Source organism: Poecilia formosa, unplaced genomic scaffold (assembly GCF_000485575.1).
Source record: "Poecilia formosa unplaced genomic scaffold, Poecilia_formosa-5.1.2 Scaffold25, whole genome shotgun sequence".
Lineage (NCBI taxonomy): Eukaryota > Metazoa > Chordata > Actinopteri > Cyprinodontiformes > Poeciliidae > Poecilia > Poecilia formosa.
The window spans coordinates 2,399,347-2,420,300 of record NW_006799964.1 but is presented as its reverse complement, the minus strand read 5'-3'; the positions used below and the strand labels follow the sequence as shown (position 1 = coordinate 2,420,300).

The 20,954-nt window shown below is 38.8% G+C and overlaps 1 protein-coding gene and 1 long non-coding RNA gene across 6 annotated transcripts in view; both read right to left on the bottom strand.

Moving 5' to 3' along the window:
- Window positions 1-1,848: 1,848 nt before the first annotated feature.
- On the bottom strand, window positions 1,849-4,103 carry LOC107835813 (uncharacterized). Its single transcript, XR_001661639.1, has 2 exons — window positions 2,635-4,103; window positions 1,849-2,125 (listed from the first exon to the last, which is right to left on the bottom strand). It is a non-coding gene; the product is annotated as an uncharacterized LOC107835813 (long non-coding RNA).
- A 6,016-nt stretch (window positions 4,104-10,119) lies between these two features.
- The window catches only part of grid2 (glutamate receptor, ionotropic, delta 2), a 437,740-nt gene continuing 426,905 nt past the window's right edge, over window positions 10,120-20,954 (bottom strand). For 2 of the 5 annotated variants that reach the window (XM_007548108.2, XM_007548109.2), the window contains one exon: window positions 10,120-13,242. In XM_007548108.2, the coding sequence (XP_007548170.1) occupies window positions 12,790-13,242 (453 nt within the window). In that variant the 3' untranslated portion in view covers window positions 10,120-12,789. Of the gene's footprint in view, window positions 13,243-15,616; window positions 15,927-16,345; window positions 16,436-20,954 lie in introns of all 5 variants that reach the window. The other 3 variants (XM_016669505.1, XM_016669506.1, XR_001661638.1) reach the window with 3 other exon arrangements.

The window sequence follows — 20,954 nt, the reverse complement described above, 5'->3', positions numbered from 1 at the left end:
TCATAATAATCTTTCAAAAAAAATCCTGTAAATACAAATGTAAGACCGCCTGTGATGAGATGTTTCTGTGCTAATGCCCCCCCACCCCCCTTTTTTATCTGCAGCTAACCTGCCCAGTAACTTCAAATCCATTTGTTTTGCAAGTCAGCTCGATGTGTTGAGGGTGTATGTTGTACAGATGCATCTAAAAAAAATAAAGAATAAAAAGTTATATTTCTGCCGCTCGTTTAAAAAAAATAGAACACATAGATTCATTGCACAGAGCGAAATACTTCTATTTCTAATTATGACTATGGCTTACCAATTTAAAAAATATGTATTTTTTTTTTTTGTACAGTCACTATCTTGTGGCAGTATGGTATGGGACAGACAAACTGCGGAACAGTCGAGCTCATCTGCCTTCTAGAAACAACCAATCAGAGCCGGCAGGTGGGTCTTAGCGCTGTCAATCACAATATCGCTGCTCATGCCCCGCCTCCTCCCCCCCTAACTCTCTGCTACAACTACAGCTTTTCCCCGTCAGCTCATCCTGTTGTGAATGCTCAGGCTAATCAGCATTATAAATTATATAAATTATAAATTGGCTTTCCTGTAAAGGTAGTTACAGGAAAGCCTGATTGTTGGCTCTATTTCAACTGCTCCTGATGGAAAACACTCATCATATGCTGCCAAATTACCTATGACAAACCAAGAAGCACCACGGCTCATGGCGCTTTTATTGTGAAAATCGGCACCCAAAACGATGTGTCCAATGAGAGGCATCCTTTATTGTCAGTCAGATGGTTTTAAGCGAGAGACGCAAGCGTCGAAGCGGGGCTTCATCTGACACGCCCCCCTTTTACTATAGGTACATGCCTCGAAGCCTGGCTTCCGGATGTCCCATCACTGCTGCTGTCTCAAGTTGTTTTTGGTCGGGAGCGGAGCGAGTTCACGAATTATGAATCGTTTAATATTTCATCTTTATAATGTTTATAATATCTATTAACGAATTACTCTATGATGCTAAAAATGACTTTGATTATTTGTGTTGTGCATATTTCTGAAGGCTGTGTGGAACAGATAAATTCCTTTACTTTTTTATCGGGAGAATGAAGTTTCCACAGACTGTTCAAGATCCAAACTCAGTATCTTACATCTACGGATGTTCATGGTGAAATAAAATAATAGTTTTGATAGTTAATAGTAACAAGTACAATGGCAACATGTAAATAATTATTTCTGCCTCTGTCACTTTTCATAGATTGCAAACTCATCAGTAAATAAATGTTACGTCATTTCGAAGTCTTGGTCTGCACTGAGACAATGTTCTAATAATTGCTCCCATTTATTAAATAAATTATGAGGATGAATTGGGCCCCAGTCATGAGGTGCCCCTGATGCAAGTTTCCATTAGCCATACTTTGCACCCATATAGAGATTTTTTGCTGTTGATTTACAGCGAAATAAGTGAAGGCAAGATTAATGTCAACTCTCCAGAAGGCTGAGGGACTTTAATGCCAGTTTTGTTTAATCTGTCCTTTTCTGCAAATCTCACAGCTTCATAGCTAACTGAGACTATCTTCTTTAACTAGTGTTTTTTTTTTCTTCCAATCTCTGGTTAACATTATTTCCCAACAAAACATAGTTCTAAAAGTGAAGGGAGATCTGCGATAACTGGAAAAGCTAAACAGCGCCACTGTCTGGTGAATAAATGCTACTTCAGTATTATACTCCAGTGAACTTGAGAGCGTCTATCCAGCTGTGAACAGCAGTAAAACAGCCTTTGAAGTTATAAGAAATTTAAAATGAGAGACCATGAAAATTTAAACCTTTTACTTATAAAATTATAACTTCAACAAAAGTGATTAAAACAAATGTTATACAGATGATTTAATGTATAAACAAAGCTACATTAACCTGGCAAACCATGTGGTAATTACTAAAAACCTTTAAGTTCTTCTTGTGGAGAAAAGTCTTGTGTTTGACACCTTCTTGGATGTCTAAAGTTTGTTCCTCTTTAAGTTCAACTCATCCATTGATTTTATATACCTGCTTAATCTTTATAGGGCCAGGAGGGGATTATGAGCATCTTCATCAGGTCTTCCCCAAACCAGTCGCCAGTCCAGTAGAGAAACACCTAAATATACTGGGACAGACAAACAGACAAACTCCACATTTAAAGGCTCCAGGCTGAGATTACCATCTTGTTGTGAGGTAAGAGCATTGAGAGCAACTCCACAGTGAAACCCTGGTTCAATTTACTTTGTCTGTATTAGCACCTAATTACAACAAACAGTGATCTTAGGGAACCAATATTAAAAACAAACAGGTCTGATTGAATTCCAGTCATATTAATCAATCACTGAATTAATATTTGGTTAAAAAAAATCTAAATCTTCAAGACAAAATTTTGTTGGTCAGACAGACGATATACAAACAGATAGAAATTTGCATGCTAGACATTGCAGGTATTTTTTTTATGTGAACAATCTCGACAACTCAGTTTACTTGCACTCTAGAAATCTGCATTATGTTATGTTTTTCTTGTATGATACGATAATTATTATAGTTTGTGTTTGTAATGGAACAAAATGTTATAAAGTACAAAAAAAAATAGGAATGCTACTGTAAAGGACTGCAACTGTGTGCACTTACCAGTGTAGTTTAATTTACCAGCAAGATATTTCTTGTAGAGTTGGGAAGAATCCAGGAAAATAAAAATTTAAAACATCAATTGACAAAAAGGAAAGGTTTCAGGTATAAAATAGTAATCCTTTGCCATATTGTTCATATAAAATCACATTATAATACAGTAATGTCTACAGTTACTCTAAATTGCGTTTTTATTATGGGAAAAAAAAAACAAAAACAAAAACAAACAAAAAAAAAACATGCTAAATGAGTCATTTGTTGTCCGGTAAGCAAACACAAGAAATACATCCCACTGTAGAAAACCTGTTTATTAGACAAATTATACACAGAAAGCTTTGCCACTTGTAACAGAGGCCCCAGTTTGTTTCGGTTTTTGAATATTATGCAACACATACAACAAAATAGGCCTATATTAAATACTGTACATCATAAATTCTGGAAAATTATCAAGTAAATCCTGTAGTTCTATGTAAGAAATCAAAAATGTTAACAGACAGCTAAGACAGCAAGTTTGTGCATGCTTTCTTTTTAGTGAACTTGCTAAGTTTTGTTATTTAGCCAGAAAAAAAAGTCTGAATGATATGATTAAAACAAACAAAAAAAAAAGAAAAGAAAGAAAAAGCAAACCATCGGTGTGATTGGTGTGTATGTTTATGTTTACCATGGGCAGGACGGGGAGAACCAAAGGCAGTAATTTACCTGCTCAACTCAATACTAAAGCTCAACATGATATAGTCTTTTCCTTTTTGTTAAACAAAAATAGCATCAACATGTAAAATATACATTTTCATAATGTCTCTTTCATTTATACTAAATAAATCTTTTTAAACGTATGTGTCCTATTTGTCATTCAATAGCCCGACTGTATTCTAATAGAAGAAAAGAAACCCTAACAATGCTTGCTTCAAAACACTGTGGCTTGACTGAATTCTCTACACACAACAGTTTGCAGCTTTAGCTCAAAAAAGATAAGAAACCAAAAACTTGCTCTAAACAACTAACATTACCAATTATTAATACAGTGTTAGTGAAATAAAAAGGTTTGGTTCCACCTCACCAACCTGCCCTCTAATTCACAAAGTAATCCACAAAAATGCTCCACTCCCCACCAAAAAAAAAAAGCACCTTAATGGTTTTGTTTTTATTTAATTGGCACTTAAAAAACAAGTTATATAAATAGTACCTTTTCTGTGGAAAAATATGAAATCGAAGTGTATTTTGGACTCACTAGGTTCTGATGATCACTGATCCTTCAGGGCATTGCCTCGATCTCCATCTCTACAAAGATTTGCTGTAATGTTTCCAGTACACAGCAGTGGTTTGGGGTTTCCTGGACGCTGGGAGGGGACAGCTAGCTGGCGGTCGCATAAGGCTCGTACTGAAGACATTGTTGCAATGGCTTTGCCTCGAACACAGACTCTACTTCATTTCAGCACTTGAACCTGATAAGATGCAATTCATGATTCTTGGATGTGACATGACATTGCANTGTGTGTGTGTGTGTGTGTGTGTGTAAGAGGCGTTCGGGTCGCGTGCGGGACTCCTTCTCTGGTGTCTCAAGGCGCTGCGTCGGCTTAAAAAGCGGCACGCGTCTGGAAGCCCCCCTCCTCGCGCTGGTCGCGTGTTCACGTCCAATGAGATGTCTCGGTAAAAAAAAAAAAAGCCTGAGAGGTGATTATGGGTCGTTGAGGTGGGACTGTTTATGATAACATTACGATTTAGGGAGTGCTTGACGCAAACGGGGTGGTAGGGGAACCTCCCACCGGACGCACGTGCAAGTGATGAAGGGCTTAGTAAGGAGGGTGCACCGCACGAGACGTGCGTGGATGAAACAGGATCCTCACCTGACCTCTCACTGCGCCTGTGTTGCGTCTCCGACATGGAGGTGGGGCAATCAGCAGGAAAAAAAAAGGGGTAGCTAGAAAAGTTCAACAGGGTCAATTGGCCTCCTGGTTAAGAACCCAGCAATTGGCACTGAATGCGCAGTGTGATTTAGCCAGAATGCTGTAAGCGAGTCAACGGGGCTGGATCGCAGATGACTCTTGTTTTATCTGCACTGAGAAGCGAGAACAAACAGATTTAAGGAATAAAAGTGGTGCATCAATTTCAATTTGATTTCGGTAGATATTTAATAATTGGCAAGAAATGATTAAGTTTAACAGCTCAAAGACACAAACATACTTTGCTTGAAAAATCAGTTAAACTAATCTGATAAAATTAGATTTTTTTAAATTAATTGTGGTAAATCCTTATTAAAACTGATTAAATAAAAAAATAAAAAATAAAACAAAAACAAACCAACTTCCTCATGCTATGCCGCACTGAGAAATCATGGAAGGAACAGAGCATGTTAGTGTGTCCAAAGTACGAAATTACACAATTTATGTTTCTATTACTGTTTTTTGCTCATACTTGTTTTTCAGTGAGATTTACATACGCTCAGCTGCAGGAAAGCACATGTGATTATGTGATTATTTAGCTAAATGTTTGGAAGTTAATATAAGTGGAGAACTTCTCATGGGGAGCGGAGGGGGGCGGGGGTGCTGTGGGGGCGCCAAAAAGGTGGTTTGCCCAGGGGGCCAAATGGGCTAGGGCCACCTCTGCATGGCTGCCCATGTAACATGAACCAAGTTAGTAATAAGCTTAGAGAATAGTTTGGGTACTCAGTTATGGACAAGTCAACTATGTCCTCTTCAATCTCTTCAATGTAATGAACAGTGACGTTAACAAGTCAACTTGAAATTTGCTTATTTGTGTGGATCCTGGTTGCTTGTTGTCATCTATTGTTGGTTCTTATCCTTCTGGCCGTTCCCCTCCCTCGTGTGCCGAAAGTTATCTGTACATTATATCATTTACATCCAAAAGTGTTTTAAAAAGCACTTTTGGAGTGCTTTTTAAACTTAATATTTTGAGAAATCCTGCATTGGAAATGTATATTTTTATCCTGCTGTTTTTGTTATAGTTGCATAGTCGCTGAATACAAAGTGAATTAGTGTTTAAATTTGATTAAATTAGGCTTAACTCTAACTGATTAAATAATCCTGCTAATCTGGTTTGAGTTGACCATGGTTTAACTTTGAATGGTGAAACTTTCATTAAGTTAAATTCTTGTGCAAATACTTTAAAAAAAAGTTTTTACAAGTGTGCTATAATGTTAGACTTTGACCTCTGCAAACGAATAGTTTGCTATATTTTAAGTAATTATGATTAACATTTAACACAATCCAAAATTCAGTTGTAATCTAAACCTCACACACAAAAAAAAAAAAAAATAAATAAAAAATATGTTGCGCTTTACATGACATAAAAGTCCCGTTTGGAACTGAATAAAGTAAAATGTAGGAGGAAGTTAAGGAAGCCCTGAAGCCAACATTAAAAGATTTTTATTTTTTTTAAGGGGGAAATATTTGCGGTTGCTTGGGCTCGCGCACTCATTGTGGATTTATTAAATCCAGGATCATCTCTGGTTTCCATTTTTCCTTTGTAGCTGGTTCAAAACCTTTTGATCCGGCTCTCGGAACGCCCTGTCGGTGAGAAAAGGGCTTCACAGGGAACTGAAACATGAGATGAGGTCTGGCGCTCCGATCGGACTGTATTGTGGCGCGCAGGGAGCAAGATGGTGAGGACGCACACGCATGACAGACAGACGTATGCACTTTGCAAATTCACTTAAATATAACGAATTTGATGCAGGCTTCTTTTTTTTGCCACATACAACACAGGAGGTTACAGCTAACTGGAAAACTGCACAGACTAAAAAGAAAGTAAAAATAAAAAATAAAAACAATATTGCTTTGATCGCACCTGTTATTTGTACATTATATCATTTATATCATTTACTGACGTGCAAACCTCCCACCAAATAACCAAGTCACTAAGTGGAAATAAGCCATTAAGACTAATTGCCTGAGCGGTGAAAAGATTACAGCAAATGATTAGTGTTTAAGGAAGGATGACCAAGGAGGCAATCAGGACGGTTTTACCCCTGAGCCTCAGTTTTTTTTTTTTTTTTTTAACATTAGATAACCTAATGACTATATCAAGATTCAATTACTACACTTGGTCAGATGGTGCCTGATAACCGTCTCCTTTGGTTCAGAAACCCAAGGAATATTGTCACGGCAATTTATAAAGAAGGAAAAACATAATTCCAGAGAATAAATCGCACAATTTCAGAGACAGCCTGACCTCAGTCATTTCTACTTTTTATTCATTTATTCATCGCGGGGACATCTTTAGGGGTGGAGGTCTGGCGCCGAGCGTTCGCCCCCTCCTCTTCCCACCACTGAGCCTCTCCCCCCGCCCCCGCTTCCAACGTGCTGGGCTGGGCTCCTGAAGCTACCGACAGGTTGGATATTGTAGCTGGCGATTATTAAAGTGTCTCAGCCACAATGGAGACTCTATGTTCCATTGGTCACGGCTGAGGGGGGAAGCTCCTTCAGGGGGAGAGAGAGAGAAGGGGTCCCATTCCAATGCGCAAGAGGAGTCTGCGTGCTGCCCCCTCTCATTCCCGTCTCCCTGGAGACTGGGGCGCGCCGGGCACGAGGCGGGGAGGTGGGCAGGGATCTCATAATAATCTTTCAAAAAAAATCCTGTAAATACAAATGTAAGACCGCCTGTGATGAGATGTTTCTGTGCTAATGCCCCCCCACCCCCCTTTTTTATCTGCAGCTAACCTGCCCAGTAACTTCAAATCCATTTGTTTTGCAAGTCAGCTCGATGTGTTGAGGGTGTATGTTGTACAGATGCATCTAAAAAAAATAAAGAATAAAAAGTTATATTTCTGCCGCTCGTTTAAAAAAAATAGAACACATAGATTCATTGCACAGAGCGAAATACTTCTATTTCTAATTATGACTATGGCTTACCAATTTAAAAAATATGTATTTTTTTTTTTTGTACAGTCACTATCTTGTGGCAGTATGGTATGGGACAGACAAACTGCGGAACAGTCGAGCTCATCTGCCTTCTAGAAACAACCAATCAGAGCCGGCAGGTGGGTCTTAGCGCTGTCAATCACAATATCGCTGCTCATGCCCCGCCTCCTCCCCCCCTAACTCTCTGCTACAACTACAGCTTTTCCCCGTCAGCTCATCCTGTTGTGAATGCTCAGGCTAATCAGCATTATAAATTATATAAATTATAAATTGGCTTTCCTGTAAAGGTAGTTACAGGAAAGCCTGATTGTTGGCTCTATTTCAACTGCTCCTGATGGAAAACACTCATCATATGCTGCCAAATTACCTATGACAAACCAAGAAGCACCACGGCTCATGGCGCTTTTATTGTGAAAATCGGCACCCAAAACGATGTGTCCAATGAGAGGCATCCTTTATTGTCAGTCAGATGGTTTTAAGCGAGAGACGCAAGCGTCGAAGCGGGGCTTCATCTGACACGCCCCCCTTTTACTATAGGTACATGCCTCGAAGCCTGGCTTCCGGATGTCCCATCACTGCTGCTGTCTCAAGTTGTTTTTGGTCGGGAGCGGAGCGAGTTCACGAATTATGAATCGTTTAATATTTCATCTTTATAATGTTTATAATATCTATTAACGAATTACTCTATGATGCTAAAAATGACTTTGATTATTTGTGTTGTGCATATTTCTGAAGGCTGTGTGGAACAGATAAATTCCTTTACTTTTTTATCGGGAGAATGAAGTTTCCACAGACTGTTCAAGATCCAAACTCAGTATCTTACATCTACGGATGTTCATGGTGAAATAAAATAATAGTTTTGATAGTTAATAGTAACAAGTACAATGGCAACATGTAAATAATTATTTCTGCCTCTGTCACTTTTCATAGATTGCAAACTCATCAGTAAATAAATGTTACGTCATTTCGAAGTCTTGGTCTGCACTGAGACAATGTTCTAATAATTGCTCCCATTTATTAAATAAATTATGAGGATGAATTGGGCCCCAGTCATGAGGTGCCCCTGATGCAAGTTTCCATTAGCCATACTTTGCACCCATATAGAGATTTTTTGCTGTTGATTTACAGCGAAATAAGTGAAGGCAAGATTAATGTCAACTCTCCAGAAGGCTGAGGGACTTTAATGCCAGTTTTGTTTAATCTGTCCTTTTCTGCAAATCTCACAGCTTCATAGCTAACTGAGACTATCTTCTTTAACTAGTGTTTTTTTTTTCTTCCAATCTCTGGTTAACATTATTTCCCAACAAAACATAGTTCTAAAAGTGAAGGGAGATCTGCGATAACTGGAAAAGCTAAACAGCGCCACTGTCTGGTGAATAAATGCTACTTCAGTATTATACTCCAGTGAACTTGAGAGCGTCTATCCAGCTGTGAACAGCAGTAAAACAGCCTTTGAAGTTATAAGAAATTTAAAATGAGAGACCATGAAAATTTAAACCTTTTACTTATAAAATTATAACTTCAACAAAAGTGATTAAAACAAATGTTATACAGATGATTTAATGTATAAACAAAGCTACATTAACCTGGCAAACCATGTGGTAATTACTAAAAACCTTTAAGTTCTTCTTGTGGAGAAAAGTCTTGTGTTTGACACCTTCTTGGATGTCTAAAGTTTGTTCCTCTTTAAGTTCAACTCATCCATTGATTTTATATACCTGCTTAATCTTTATAGGGCCAGGAGGGGATTATGAGCATCTTCATCAGGTCTTCCCCAAACCAGTCGCCAGTCCAGTAGAGAAACACCTAAATATACTGGGACAGACAAACAGACAAACTCCACATTTAAAGGCTCCAGGCTGAGATTACCATCTTGTTGTGAGGTAAGAGCATTGAGAGCAACTCCACAGTGAAACCCTGGTTCAATTTACTTTGTCTGTATTAGCACCTAATCACAACAAACAGTGATCTTAGGGAACCAATATTAAAAACAAACAGGTCTGATTGAATTCCAGTCATATTAATCAATCACTGAATTAATATTTGGTTAAAAAAAATCTAAATCTTCAAGACAAAATTTTGTTGGTCAGACAGACGATATACAAACAGATAGAAATTTGCATGCTAGACATTGCAGGTATTTTTTTTATGTGAACAATCTCGACAACTCAGTTTACTTGCACTCTAGAAATCTGCATTATGTTATGTTTTTCTTGTATGATACGATAATTATTATAGTTTGTGTTTGTAATGGAACAAAATGTTATAAAGTACAAAAAAAAATAGGAATGCTACTGTAAAGGACTGCAACTGTGTGCACTTACCAGTGTAGTTTAATTTACCAGCAAGATATTTCTTGTAGAGTTGGGAAGAATCCAGGAAAATAAAAATTTAAAACATCAATTGACAAAAAGGAAAGGTTTCAGGTATAAAATAGTAATCCTTTGCCATATTGTTCATATAAAATCACATTATAATACAGTAATGTCTACAGTTACTCTAAATTGCGTTTTTATTATGGGAAAAAAAAAACAAAAACAAAAACAAACAAAAAAAAAACATGCTAAATGAGTCATTTGTTGTCCGGTAAGCAAACACAAGAAATACATCCCACTGTAGAAAACCTGTTTATTAGACAAATTATACACAGAAAGCTTTGCCACTTGTAACAGAGGCCCCAGTTTGTTTCGGTTTTTGAATATTATGCAACACATACAACAAAATAGGCCTATATTAAATACTGTACATCATAAATTCTGGAAAATTATCAAGTAAATCCTGTAGTTCTATGTAAGAAATCAAAAATGTTAACAGACAGCTAAGACAGCAAGTTTGTGCATGCTTTCTTTTTAGTGAACTTGCTAAGTTTTGTTATTTAGCCAGAAAAAAAAGTCTGAATGATATGATTAAAACAAACAAAAAAAAAAGAAAAGAAAGAAAAAGCAAACCATCGGTGTGATTGGTGTGTATGTTTATGTTTACCATGGGCAGGACGGGGAGAACCAAAGGCAGTAATTTACCTGCTCAACTCAATACTAAAGCTCAACATGATATAGTCTTTTCCTTTTTGTTAAACAAAAATAGCATCAACATGTAAAATATACATTTTCATAATGTCTCTTTCATTTATACTAAATAAATCTTTTTAAACGTATGTGTCCTATTTGTCATTCAATAGCCCGACTGTATTCTAATAGAAGAAAAGAAACCCTAACAATGCTTGCTTCAAAACACTGTGGCTTGACTGAATTCTCTACACACAACAGTTTGCAGCTTTAGCTCAAAAAAGATAAGAAACCAAAAACTTGCTCTAAACAACTAACATTACCAATTATTAATACAGTGTTAGTGAAATAAAAAGGTTTGGTTCCACCTCACCAACCTGCCCTCTAATTCACAAAGTAATCCACAAAAATGCTCCACTCCCCACCAAAAAAAAAAAGCACCTTAATGGTTTTGTTTTTATTTAATTGGCACTTAAAAAACAAGTTATATAAATAGTACCTTTTCTGTGGAAAAATATGAAATCGAAGTGTATTTTGGACTCACTAGGTTCTGATGATCACTGATCCTTCAGGGCATTGCCTCGATCTCCATCTCTACAAAGATTTGCTGTAATGTTTCCAGTACACAGCAGTGGTTTGGGGTTTCCTGGACGCTGGGAGGGGACAGCTAGCTGGCGGTCGCATAAGGCTCGTACTGAAGACATTGTTGCAATGGCTTTGCCTCGAACACAGACTCTACTTCATTTCAGCACTTGAACCTGATAAGATGCAATTCATGATTCTTGGATGTGACATGACATTGCAGAGTGAGCTTTTATCTTCTAAACACCGGAGCTATGGTAGCACTAAAAGGTTAATCAAAACAGAAAAAAAAAAAAAAAATCAAAGAGCAGAAATTTGAATGTGACACGAAATCAGATACTACAGCAATTGTTTAGCAGTTTTTCCAAAGTTTGCTCAGAGAGAGGAAATAAAAACAAGTAGACAGCTCAGAACAATGTGAAATTTTTTTTGTACTTCCTGACCAAAACACATTCCACGCATTAAAATCTTTTTTTTTTCTCAAAACAAAACTCAATAAAAGACATATAATAAGCATAAGCTTTGTGAAGTCTTTCAGCTCGTCTTTTTTTTTTTCTCGCTTTTTCAGCTGCTTTTTATGAATGTCCATTTCTCCTACACCTCAGAGTCTGGTTGGAGTATCTCACCTCGAATCAAAAAGCAGATAGCACAATACAGGTGAGCGAAAATAAAAGGTAAGATCTACATACAATCACTTACAGGTCTGTGGGCACTGGTACAGTGCAGAAGGATTGACAAAGAGTTTAATGTGCATCAAAGTGGTGAAAACAGTTTCAGGCTGATGCACCAAAAAAATGGCAGAAGGACTTTAAAGATTGATGCACCAAAACTGGTGAGTTACAGTGTCACATTGTTACACTGTCATGGCATTTCAACAATTTTCACACTGATGCACCGTGGAGGCGTCAACATGTGTTCGTCTGCAAGGTCTTATGTCTCGGTCAGGCTCCCTCGCAAGGATATCATCTTGGAATTCCTTAAATATTCAGAACCAAAGGCATTGATACAACAACACCAGTGAAGAGAACAACGAGTCCAGCCTCTCAAATAGTGGAAAGGCAGCATTAAACCAGAGATAGTTGATCCTCGATTTCAAGACAACACCTTGTGTTTTGTTTTCATAATGGTAATGCCTCATTTTTGCTAGCAGTCAAAACCCCTGAAAATTATTTCAAGGATAAAGAGAGCTACAATTCTTCATCAATGGCAACTCTGGAGCTAACAAGGGGGTAGGTCTTGGTGTTAAACTAGTTTTTGACTAAACCCACCAAGAGGGTGTTCATACAGCAAAAAGTGTCAGGTCATTTCAGCAGTACATGAGAAAGTCCTCGTGTCAGAGAACTAAAACACATCAATAAAAAATAGGTCCCCTCTCAGATGTAACTCCCAAAATAATTCCCCAAACAATCACAACAACGACAACAATAAAGTAGAGATGCATTGTTTGTGGGAGGATGAAGAATACCCCTCCAGACCTCCACCTTTTCGTTTTTTACCCCCCTCATACAAAGTTAACACCTCTGGATACCCGAGCAAAAACTAAAAACAGAAACAAATATTCCTGTTTACACATATATATATCCTCTGACATTTTAGCCTAGCCATGAAATATTTGTTCAACCACCCCATGACATACTCAGACCACCTCTTCCTCTTTCTTCTTCTCCCAAACCAGCTATATCCATTGCAGCACCTCAAATGGAGGTGCCCCTGTCTGGATCGTTGCCGTATCCAAAATTGGGTCCTGGACCTGTTGGCTGGTAAGGAATGGAGGACATAGTTTTAATGGGACTGCGGAAGAAGCCACCATTTGGGGCCCTCTGCCTGAAGGGGCCCACCCCACCAGTTCGGTGGTCCTGAAGGGTGGTGCCGCCACCAAAACCAGAGGAAAACCCAGCTGCGGCTTTGGCAGACAGGCTGCGGCTCAGGGTCTGGATCTGCTCAGGGATAAAGGTGGTGGTAGTGATGTGTGTGTTGCGGAAGTCGCTGATCTGCTCGAGCGCCTGTCGTGCAGCAGGAAGTGCATCCATGTCAAGGGGGGTTAAATCGACGGAAGAGGTGGAGAACTGCTTGTGGGGGCTTTCGTCCTCGGTGCACAGGCTGTTAACCCTGCGGTGTAGGTGTTCCAGGTCGATCTCCTTATCGTCCTGCAGGGTTGGGAGGGTTGGAAAGAGGAGAAGAAAGAAGAGGAGGAAGTGACGATGACAAATGCAGGGAGAGTAGAGATCAATGAGAGGAAAAATTCATCAGTATGGGAGAGGAAGGATGAATTTGGATTAAAAAAGAATTGTAGGCAATGTTCAAGGAAGGATGGACAGAAGTGAAGAGAGGATATAGAAAGAGGGAGATGATGACAAAGAAAATTAGAGAGTAAAGTGTGGAGAATATACGAAGGAAGATAAAGACAGCATGGGGCAGAGTGAGGCATATAGTAGAGAGAGAGTGAATTTGGAGAACCAATGGGGTGTATTTGTTTTCAGCAACAAGGATGTAATCCATCCAACCAGTAAAAATAATATGTAATAATCAAGTTAAAACGAAAAGTAGAATAAAAGGCAAATGCAGATGAGGGGAGGGCAATTTTAAAAAAGATAAAGTCAAAGTATTTGAGAAACCCAGCAAGAAAATGTACATGACGTGAAAGAACAGCGTCAAACGTTCGTTTGATGGTTACAGGGAAAAAAAAAAATGGACATGACAAGAAGTGGGGAGAGCAAAACAAGGAAGAGGGGAGGGGGGAGGATGGAGGGAGGAATAGAGAAGCACACTCTGAGCTGTGGTCAGGATATTAACAAAAAGAAACATAAACACACTTCTACAAGGCCTTAAAGGGAGTGCAAATAGTCAGGAATGGACAGAGACGACACACTGCTGACATGCTGTGCGCTCTGCCATTCCAGGGTCTCGTTACTATCAAGCAAAGCTTGACTAACTACAAAACTTAGGGGTAACTTTGTAGATAAATACTCAACACTTTCTCATCACTACATTGCATCATGGCCTCTATCTGCAAAATATTCACTTGAGATTAACGTCTCACTTTCAAGTGAATTTTTTTCAGGCCATAATTCATTGTTGAAATTCTTATGACTACAATTGGACCATACAGTGATTTACATGAATTGCTGAACAATCTTAGCCATTCAAAGCACATAGATTAACTTAAGCTTTAAATAAATTTGCTTTATCAGATAAATGAAACTTATTACAATGTACATTTATGACTATATTCACATATAACTTAACTACTGAAAAGGCTGTAATGCTTAGTGAGAGGTGTTTCATGCTTTTACTACATAAGGAAAGGTGAGTATGAGTGCAGGGGGGGGGGGGTTCAGTTTCCAGTGAATGACAGCTGCATATAAAGTAGAAGGGGACTTGGGTCAACAGTAGGAGGGATAAAAAGTTCAGTGAAGTGTTTCCAAAATTACATTTTTACATCTACCACACGTGCTTCTGGGATCCCAAGCTTTTTCTGTGAGAGGGTCTTGGAGGAAGGACTGGTCAGAGTGGGGTGAGACAGGTTGGTTGGTTTGGATTTCACAGTGATAGTATTTGGGTAAAATCAGAAAGGAGTTTTTTTATTTTTTTGAAGGTGGAAGCCACAAGATTGGGGATAAACAGAGATTTACTGACCGTTTTCCATCGCATCTGTGGGGGTCTGTTCGGCTGAATTCTTTGGCCCTACTCACGAGCAGAGCAGGGGAACCAGCAGTGGGCCCTGCCCACCAGGTACCATCTAAATGAGACACCTTTGGAGGGAGGGGAGGACGGAGGGACTGCTAATGTTTGTGTTTAAACTAGGCACGTTTGGAGTTTGGAGGAAAGAATTGTAAAGGAGAGGGATCGGCATCAGCACAAATAAAGGGAAGTGGAAGGTAGGATCGAATCACAAATGGTCATTCTGCCGTCCGTGAGAGGAAATGCAGGGGTGCCTATTAGGACTGAGCAATAGTGGCCTGAAGCAATAGAAGATTAAAGCAGTAAAACCTGAATACTTTTATAATATATCTCTCTTAAAGGTATATCTATATATATATTAATCTGCAACGAAGTCCACTCTGATATTGAAGAAAAATTAACCCTGAATCTGAGAATGATTAGAACCTCCCACATCTAATATTTACATACCCTGGTTCATTGTTAAAGGCAAAGGTTTAATTTGAAAAATGAAATGTCAAATTGATCACTAAATCTCTTTTGGCTTACATGTGTCTTTGTAATATAGAAGGTATATCTCATTACAAAGTTTTCATGTTGTAAAAACCATGCGACTTCAACTGTCTGCTGGAGAAGGGCCCTCTTTGTCCAAACGTGGAGAAAGCCCCCTCTAATGGCAGCAAGGCATTATTGCATATATAAATCATCTGGCAACATGCCAGGTAAACAAACTTTTTTTTTTTTTTTTAAGAGGTAATTCTGCTTCCAGCCTTGCAGCAAGTTTAGGTCTCATTTCCTGTCGTCAGTCATCTCCCTTCAAATGACCATTCATGTACAATGTTGTCTTCAAGCTTTACAAACCAAGGGTTATATTTGTTATCTTCTATTGTATGTATAACCTTGGTGTGGGAGGTGAGGTGGTGAAGGTGGTCATTCTCATTTTGGGGGTGATCTCAGAGGGGTTGGTGGGTTCGTAGGAATGCTGCACGATTAGCGCGCAGGGAATGTCGCAGCATGCTGGGGGCTGGTAATGGGTGGCGGTGGAGCCAGCTGTGTTGGCCGTGTTGGAGGTCTGGTTCTGGGTCTGACTGCCCAGCGAGAGGGGGTGCTCGTTGGGGCCGTGGGGACACGAATCGGCAGCTTGCATGGCAGATGGACCGTCCGCCTGTGCCTGGCGTTGGTGCATGATGTGGAAAGTTTCAGCAAATTTGGGTTGAAAGGGGAGAGACAGAAAGGAGGATACAATGTGTAGGAGTTCACATGTATGTTTTGTGTGTGTGTGTGTGTGTGTGTGTGTGTGTGAGAGAGGTGAGAAGATTAAAACCAGTCCAAACAAACAAAAAATAAAAAAAAGCACAGGCAGACCAACAACAGCCGTGCCAAGACAGAAAAGGATGAGTGACGGACAAGATCAGGCAGATTGAAAGATGGCAGGGTGGACGGAAGAGAAGTAAATTGGAGAGACAGATGGGTGGAGGGGGAAGGGGTGAGCGAGAAGAAAGACATGGCAGTCAGTCAGCACACACGTTTAAGCAGGTCACTCTGTGTTGTGTCCTCAGAGAGAGAGACATTCACACAGTTGTTATATACCTGGAAAGGGGAGATGTTTAAATGCCATTTTGTATTGCTCTCTCTCTCTCTCCCCCTCGCCCGCTACACCCCTCAACACAGAGTACTTATCTACAAGAACAAAACAAAAAGGCAAAATGAGAGCTTTGAGCCACAGTGACAGTTCATTCAGTAGAGTTAGATTGAGAAGAGCTGGCTTTTTTTTATTCAAGTCCTAAAAGGTTAGAATTAGCTTTTGCATGTATCAATAAAAGACTTGACATTAATAAACAAAGCACACAAAAAGTCCCAGCTCTCCACAGACTAAATCTACATGGACTATATGAGATAAGATATGGTCAATTCCACAAATGTTTTCATTATGGAAGAGTTCTGAAAGTAATGAATAATAAAGTTGAATTTTAAAAAGATCTTTTAGAGTCTACCAACAGAACTCTTTCATAGCAACCTCTGGTTGAACACACACATATATAAAAAATATACAGGCCAAGGAGTTAGCAAAACAGCCACTCGGGATGAGACGAGGATCATCTAAAAATTGCTCATCCAGAGTGTAAGGAGCATCTCAGAAGAGAAAAAGTGAAATCAACCATTCTGCTCTAGCACACAGCCCCCTCCAACACACACCTAAAATCAGCTCAGATGTTTTTGAGCACATCAAAGATGAATTACGTTTAAGATAAATGATTTCATAGAAATAGTCTGACATCAATAAACACTGTGCAAAAATGTAAGATTTTATATTTTGCTTCCAAAGAGATGGGGGTCTTTGTAACTTTTGTGACTGTGATTCAATGTTTACTAAGCATGTCTTTATGTTTATTATAAAGACTATTTAGTCTAATCCCTGTATCATGAGAACATGTCCTGCACAAGTGTTTGCTCAACTGCGCAACATTTAAATACGCTTTACTGTTGTATTTTCATTTATTAAAAGCTCCCATTGATCAGAGGCTCCCAACCCCAACAACAGAGATAAATGTAACTTCGGAAATCCCTTTTTTTTTTTTTTAGCAGCAAAATACGATTTTATCTTCTGAAAAAACAAACAAACTTTTATTTGGTATTTTTTTAGAGTCAAAAAAAGTGATGGAAACTTATTGTGTTGGTGTGACAGGCTACGACTGTGGCTAAAACTGCATAAATACACAGTTTTAGTGTGAATCATTGAAGAACTGGCTCATTGCTTTGTGTTTTTAAAGTCATATCACTAACACCAAAATGAATCACTAACACCAAAATGAATCACAACTTAGCATTAAATGACTTAATCAAGCAAACAAACAAGCAATTTGGTTTATGTTCAGGTACAGGTTTGAAAGTGAGTGAATGAGCAGCCAATCACCAAAGAAAAACTGAAAGAATTGAAGGTCATATGAAACTGGACTCCTAGAAAGCACAGAGTAAAGAAACCAGGAATGAATGAGGAAATTATTTTTAGGGTACAAAGGTTGTCATATTTCTTCTCAAAGAACCCAAAATAGCTCAAATAACCTTTTCCTTCTTTGTGCAAATACCCTTTTCCAACATTCCTCCAAACTTCTTGTTAATAGTATCCATGTTAGCTAACTCTGTGTGTGTGTGTGTGTGTGTGTGTGTCCTGCGAGTGTTGATGCAAACTGTCCACGCCAAGAAGCAGGCCCAACCGTTCCACAACACAGAAGCACAGCACAGACACAAACATTGTCACATAGCTAAAGGTTAAAAGCAGGTAGCACAGCCTTGTAGCAAACGTCATGAATGTAGAGGCGTGTACAGACATAAACAAAATGTGCATGATTTAGTTAGATTTAGAACAAACACAGAGACACAAATAGCTCATTTGTATTAGAAGAGAAACAGAGGTTTGTGGGTTATGTATGCAGAAAGCGTGTATGCATGGAAGCATGTAGAGTATGGGGCAGCATAAATTTGACCTGATGATCCAATGGATAAATGCAGTCATGATTCTTTGCACTGACTACGAAATAAAAGTAAAATTACGTTCATCCTACACTGTGGATCTTGTTCACAGAGAGTAATAAAACCTCATTCTACATTGGGGCAGTGAAGAGAAGGGATGGGCATGAATGGAAATTTGCCAGTTGCTTTAAAGAAAACTAAATAGAGAGCAAAGATTCCAAGAATGAGCTCCGTGGCATGGGATATTTTTTTGCATTTATTACACCAGTGCAAGCCTGAAATGATGGAGTCTGAGTGTTTAATATTTGGCAGTAATGATGCATGTGCATGCAGGTGTGAGGGCAAGCTCGCTGGTGTGTGTAACAGTTAAGAGTGGCGATACAGAGATTGAGTATCCGTCATCTTCAGGGAGGAAAATGATACGTCTCTGGCTGCCTAATTGGAAATCATTAGCACCGTAATTGCAGTTCTTTGTAAACAGTCCAACATTTTGTTCAACAAACATCTGCAAAAGGTAGGGGGAAGCCCATCTGATAATCATACTGACAAAACTACTTACAGAGTTTATCCGTCTTGTTTAAGGTTTGTGAATTTACTGAAAACAAACAAACCAACCAGGGAACTTTGGGGCCAGGCAGGCCTGGATTGTTCCTTCAATTTCCTTATTGAAATAATTTATATACTGTCTTTTATTTTACTGGATGAAGTAGCTCACAGAGTTGGAGCACTGAAAGCAGTCATCATGCCAAGCTTGAGCTCCAAGTACATCTTTCAGGTGCTTGTGCATCATATTAAGCCAAGTTTTCCAGAGCCAGTGCATAAACTCCAGGTTGACAGCCTTCCTATTTTATTCAAAGCTTGTAAAACCACACAGAGAGCCATATGCTCTTGGCTCAGTGCAGTGATCTTAAGTGGCGTCAGCATTTGCAGAGACAGTGCTGTGAGTGGCATCTAGTTCTCTATTTGAACTGACAGAGAGAAAAGCATCTGGTAAGTTAATTACACGCTTTATGGTTTCCTTTACATTATTACCTTTTGGAAGCAAGATGACTTTAAAACAGGCCTACTCTTTTGGCCCCCACTGAAGCCAAACTGCATACAGAGTCAGAGACTTCCGCAGTTAACAAATTACTGCATATACAATTTATCTTATTAGTTGTTTTAGAACTGCCTCAACCCCCGTCTTTGAGCCACAACGTATTCGACTGGCCCCGTTTGACTAGATCATTTTATGCTCCCATCCACCATCTTTGCAGATGGTTACACATCTGAAATAATTTGCACAGATGGTGATTTGCGCACCAGGTAGTACATTCCCTGCTATTAGATGTGAATCAGCAGTTTTATACAGCAAAAATATTTATACTCCGAATCCTAAACTTTAATGTATCTCATAAAATTATGCATGGTTTTCAATATTTTGGGCAAATAAAGTTCTGAAAAGCATAGCCTGGATATGCAATCAGCTGTTTGAGTCAGTACTTAGTAGAACCACCTTTTGGCTTCAGTTCCAGCTGCAAGTATTTTGGTCCCAAATAGTTTTCCTCAAATAGAGACTGACATTTTTGACAACTTTCTTTTGCAAAATAGATCAAACTGAGTAAGAATGAATGGAGTGTGCCTGTGAACATCAGATTTGAAGTCCTACAAATCTATGAGGCCTTCGCAGAACAACTGGATTTTTGGTTGAACTCAAGTGGAACATTTTCACCAGTTAAGTTACTTCTAAAAGCGATTTTATTTTGCTTCAGGGTATAAGACTAATGGGGCTGAATACAAAAGTGCACCACACTTTTAAGATTTGTATTTGTATAAAACTAGGCAGTTATTCACTACTCTATGTTGCCCTATTACATAAAAAAAATCCCAAAATACATTGGCTAGACTGGTTGTAACATAGGAATATGTGCAAAAGTTCAAGGAAGTTCAATGGAGATTTGGCATGAAACAATAAAACTGTAGCCAAAGCAAAGCAAAAATATTTTCGTAAAGTGAATTCTCCTGAACTTGCTTTTATCAGATGAGTGACAGAATTTCAGGTTTTCAGGCTTTGACTACACTGAAACAATCACTATTTAATTAAATGAGTTACAACATTTAATTTCCCTTTGGGATCAATAAAGTATTTTTGAATTGAACTGAATTAAAAACATACTTTTTTTTAAATGCTGAGAATACGAACAATGATATATAATGATATAGTAATGCTCACGGTGTACACTTGTGGACAGCATCTTCACAAAGCATTTCATGATACTCACTCTGTCGTGACAAATGTTCACAGCAGTTGTGCAGCCAGTGGAAATAGAGAGGAGCTCAGGTTTCACTGCATGAAGTGTGTGTGTGTGTGTGTGCTTGTTGGATTGTGGATTTTCTGAACGCTGCTCTGGTTGATGCGGCCAGGATGGTTCCCATGTGGGCAAAGCGGAGGTGGGACAGGTTTTTAGATCTAGTTTAATCATGCGACGAGCCCTTCTGGCTCGGTGGTTGCTCTCAGGAAACCGCTGTGTGTGCCAACATCAGTCGATAGGTCAGAGCTGTGGTAGGGTGGAGGGTGTATGTCACGGGTCAGTCATCAAAAAACAACCACTGACTGAGCCAACATCATTTTCACCATGGGAGCACAAAGGGGAGCGTTTATAAAACCGGATTAAAAAAGCATATTTGTTCATTTCTTATATAAGTATATATATATGTGCTAATTTCATATATATATATATATATATAT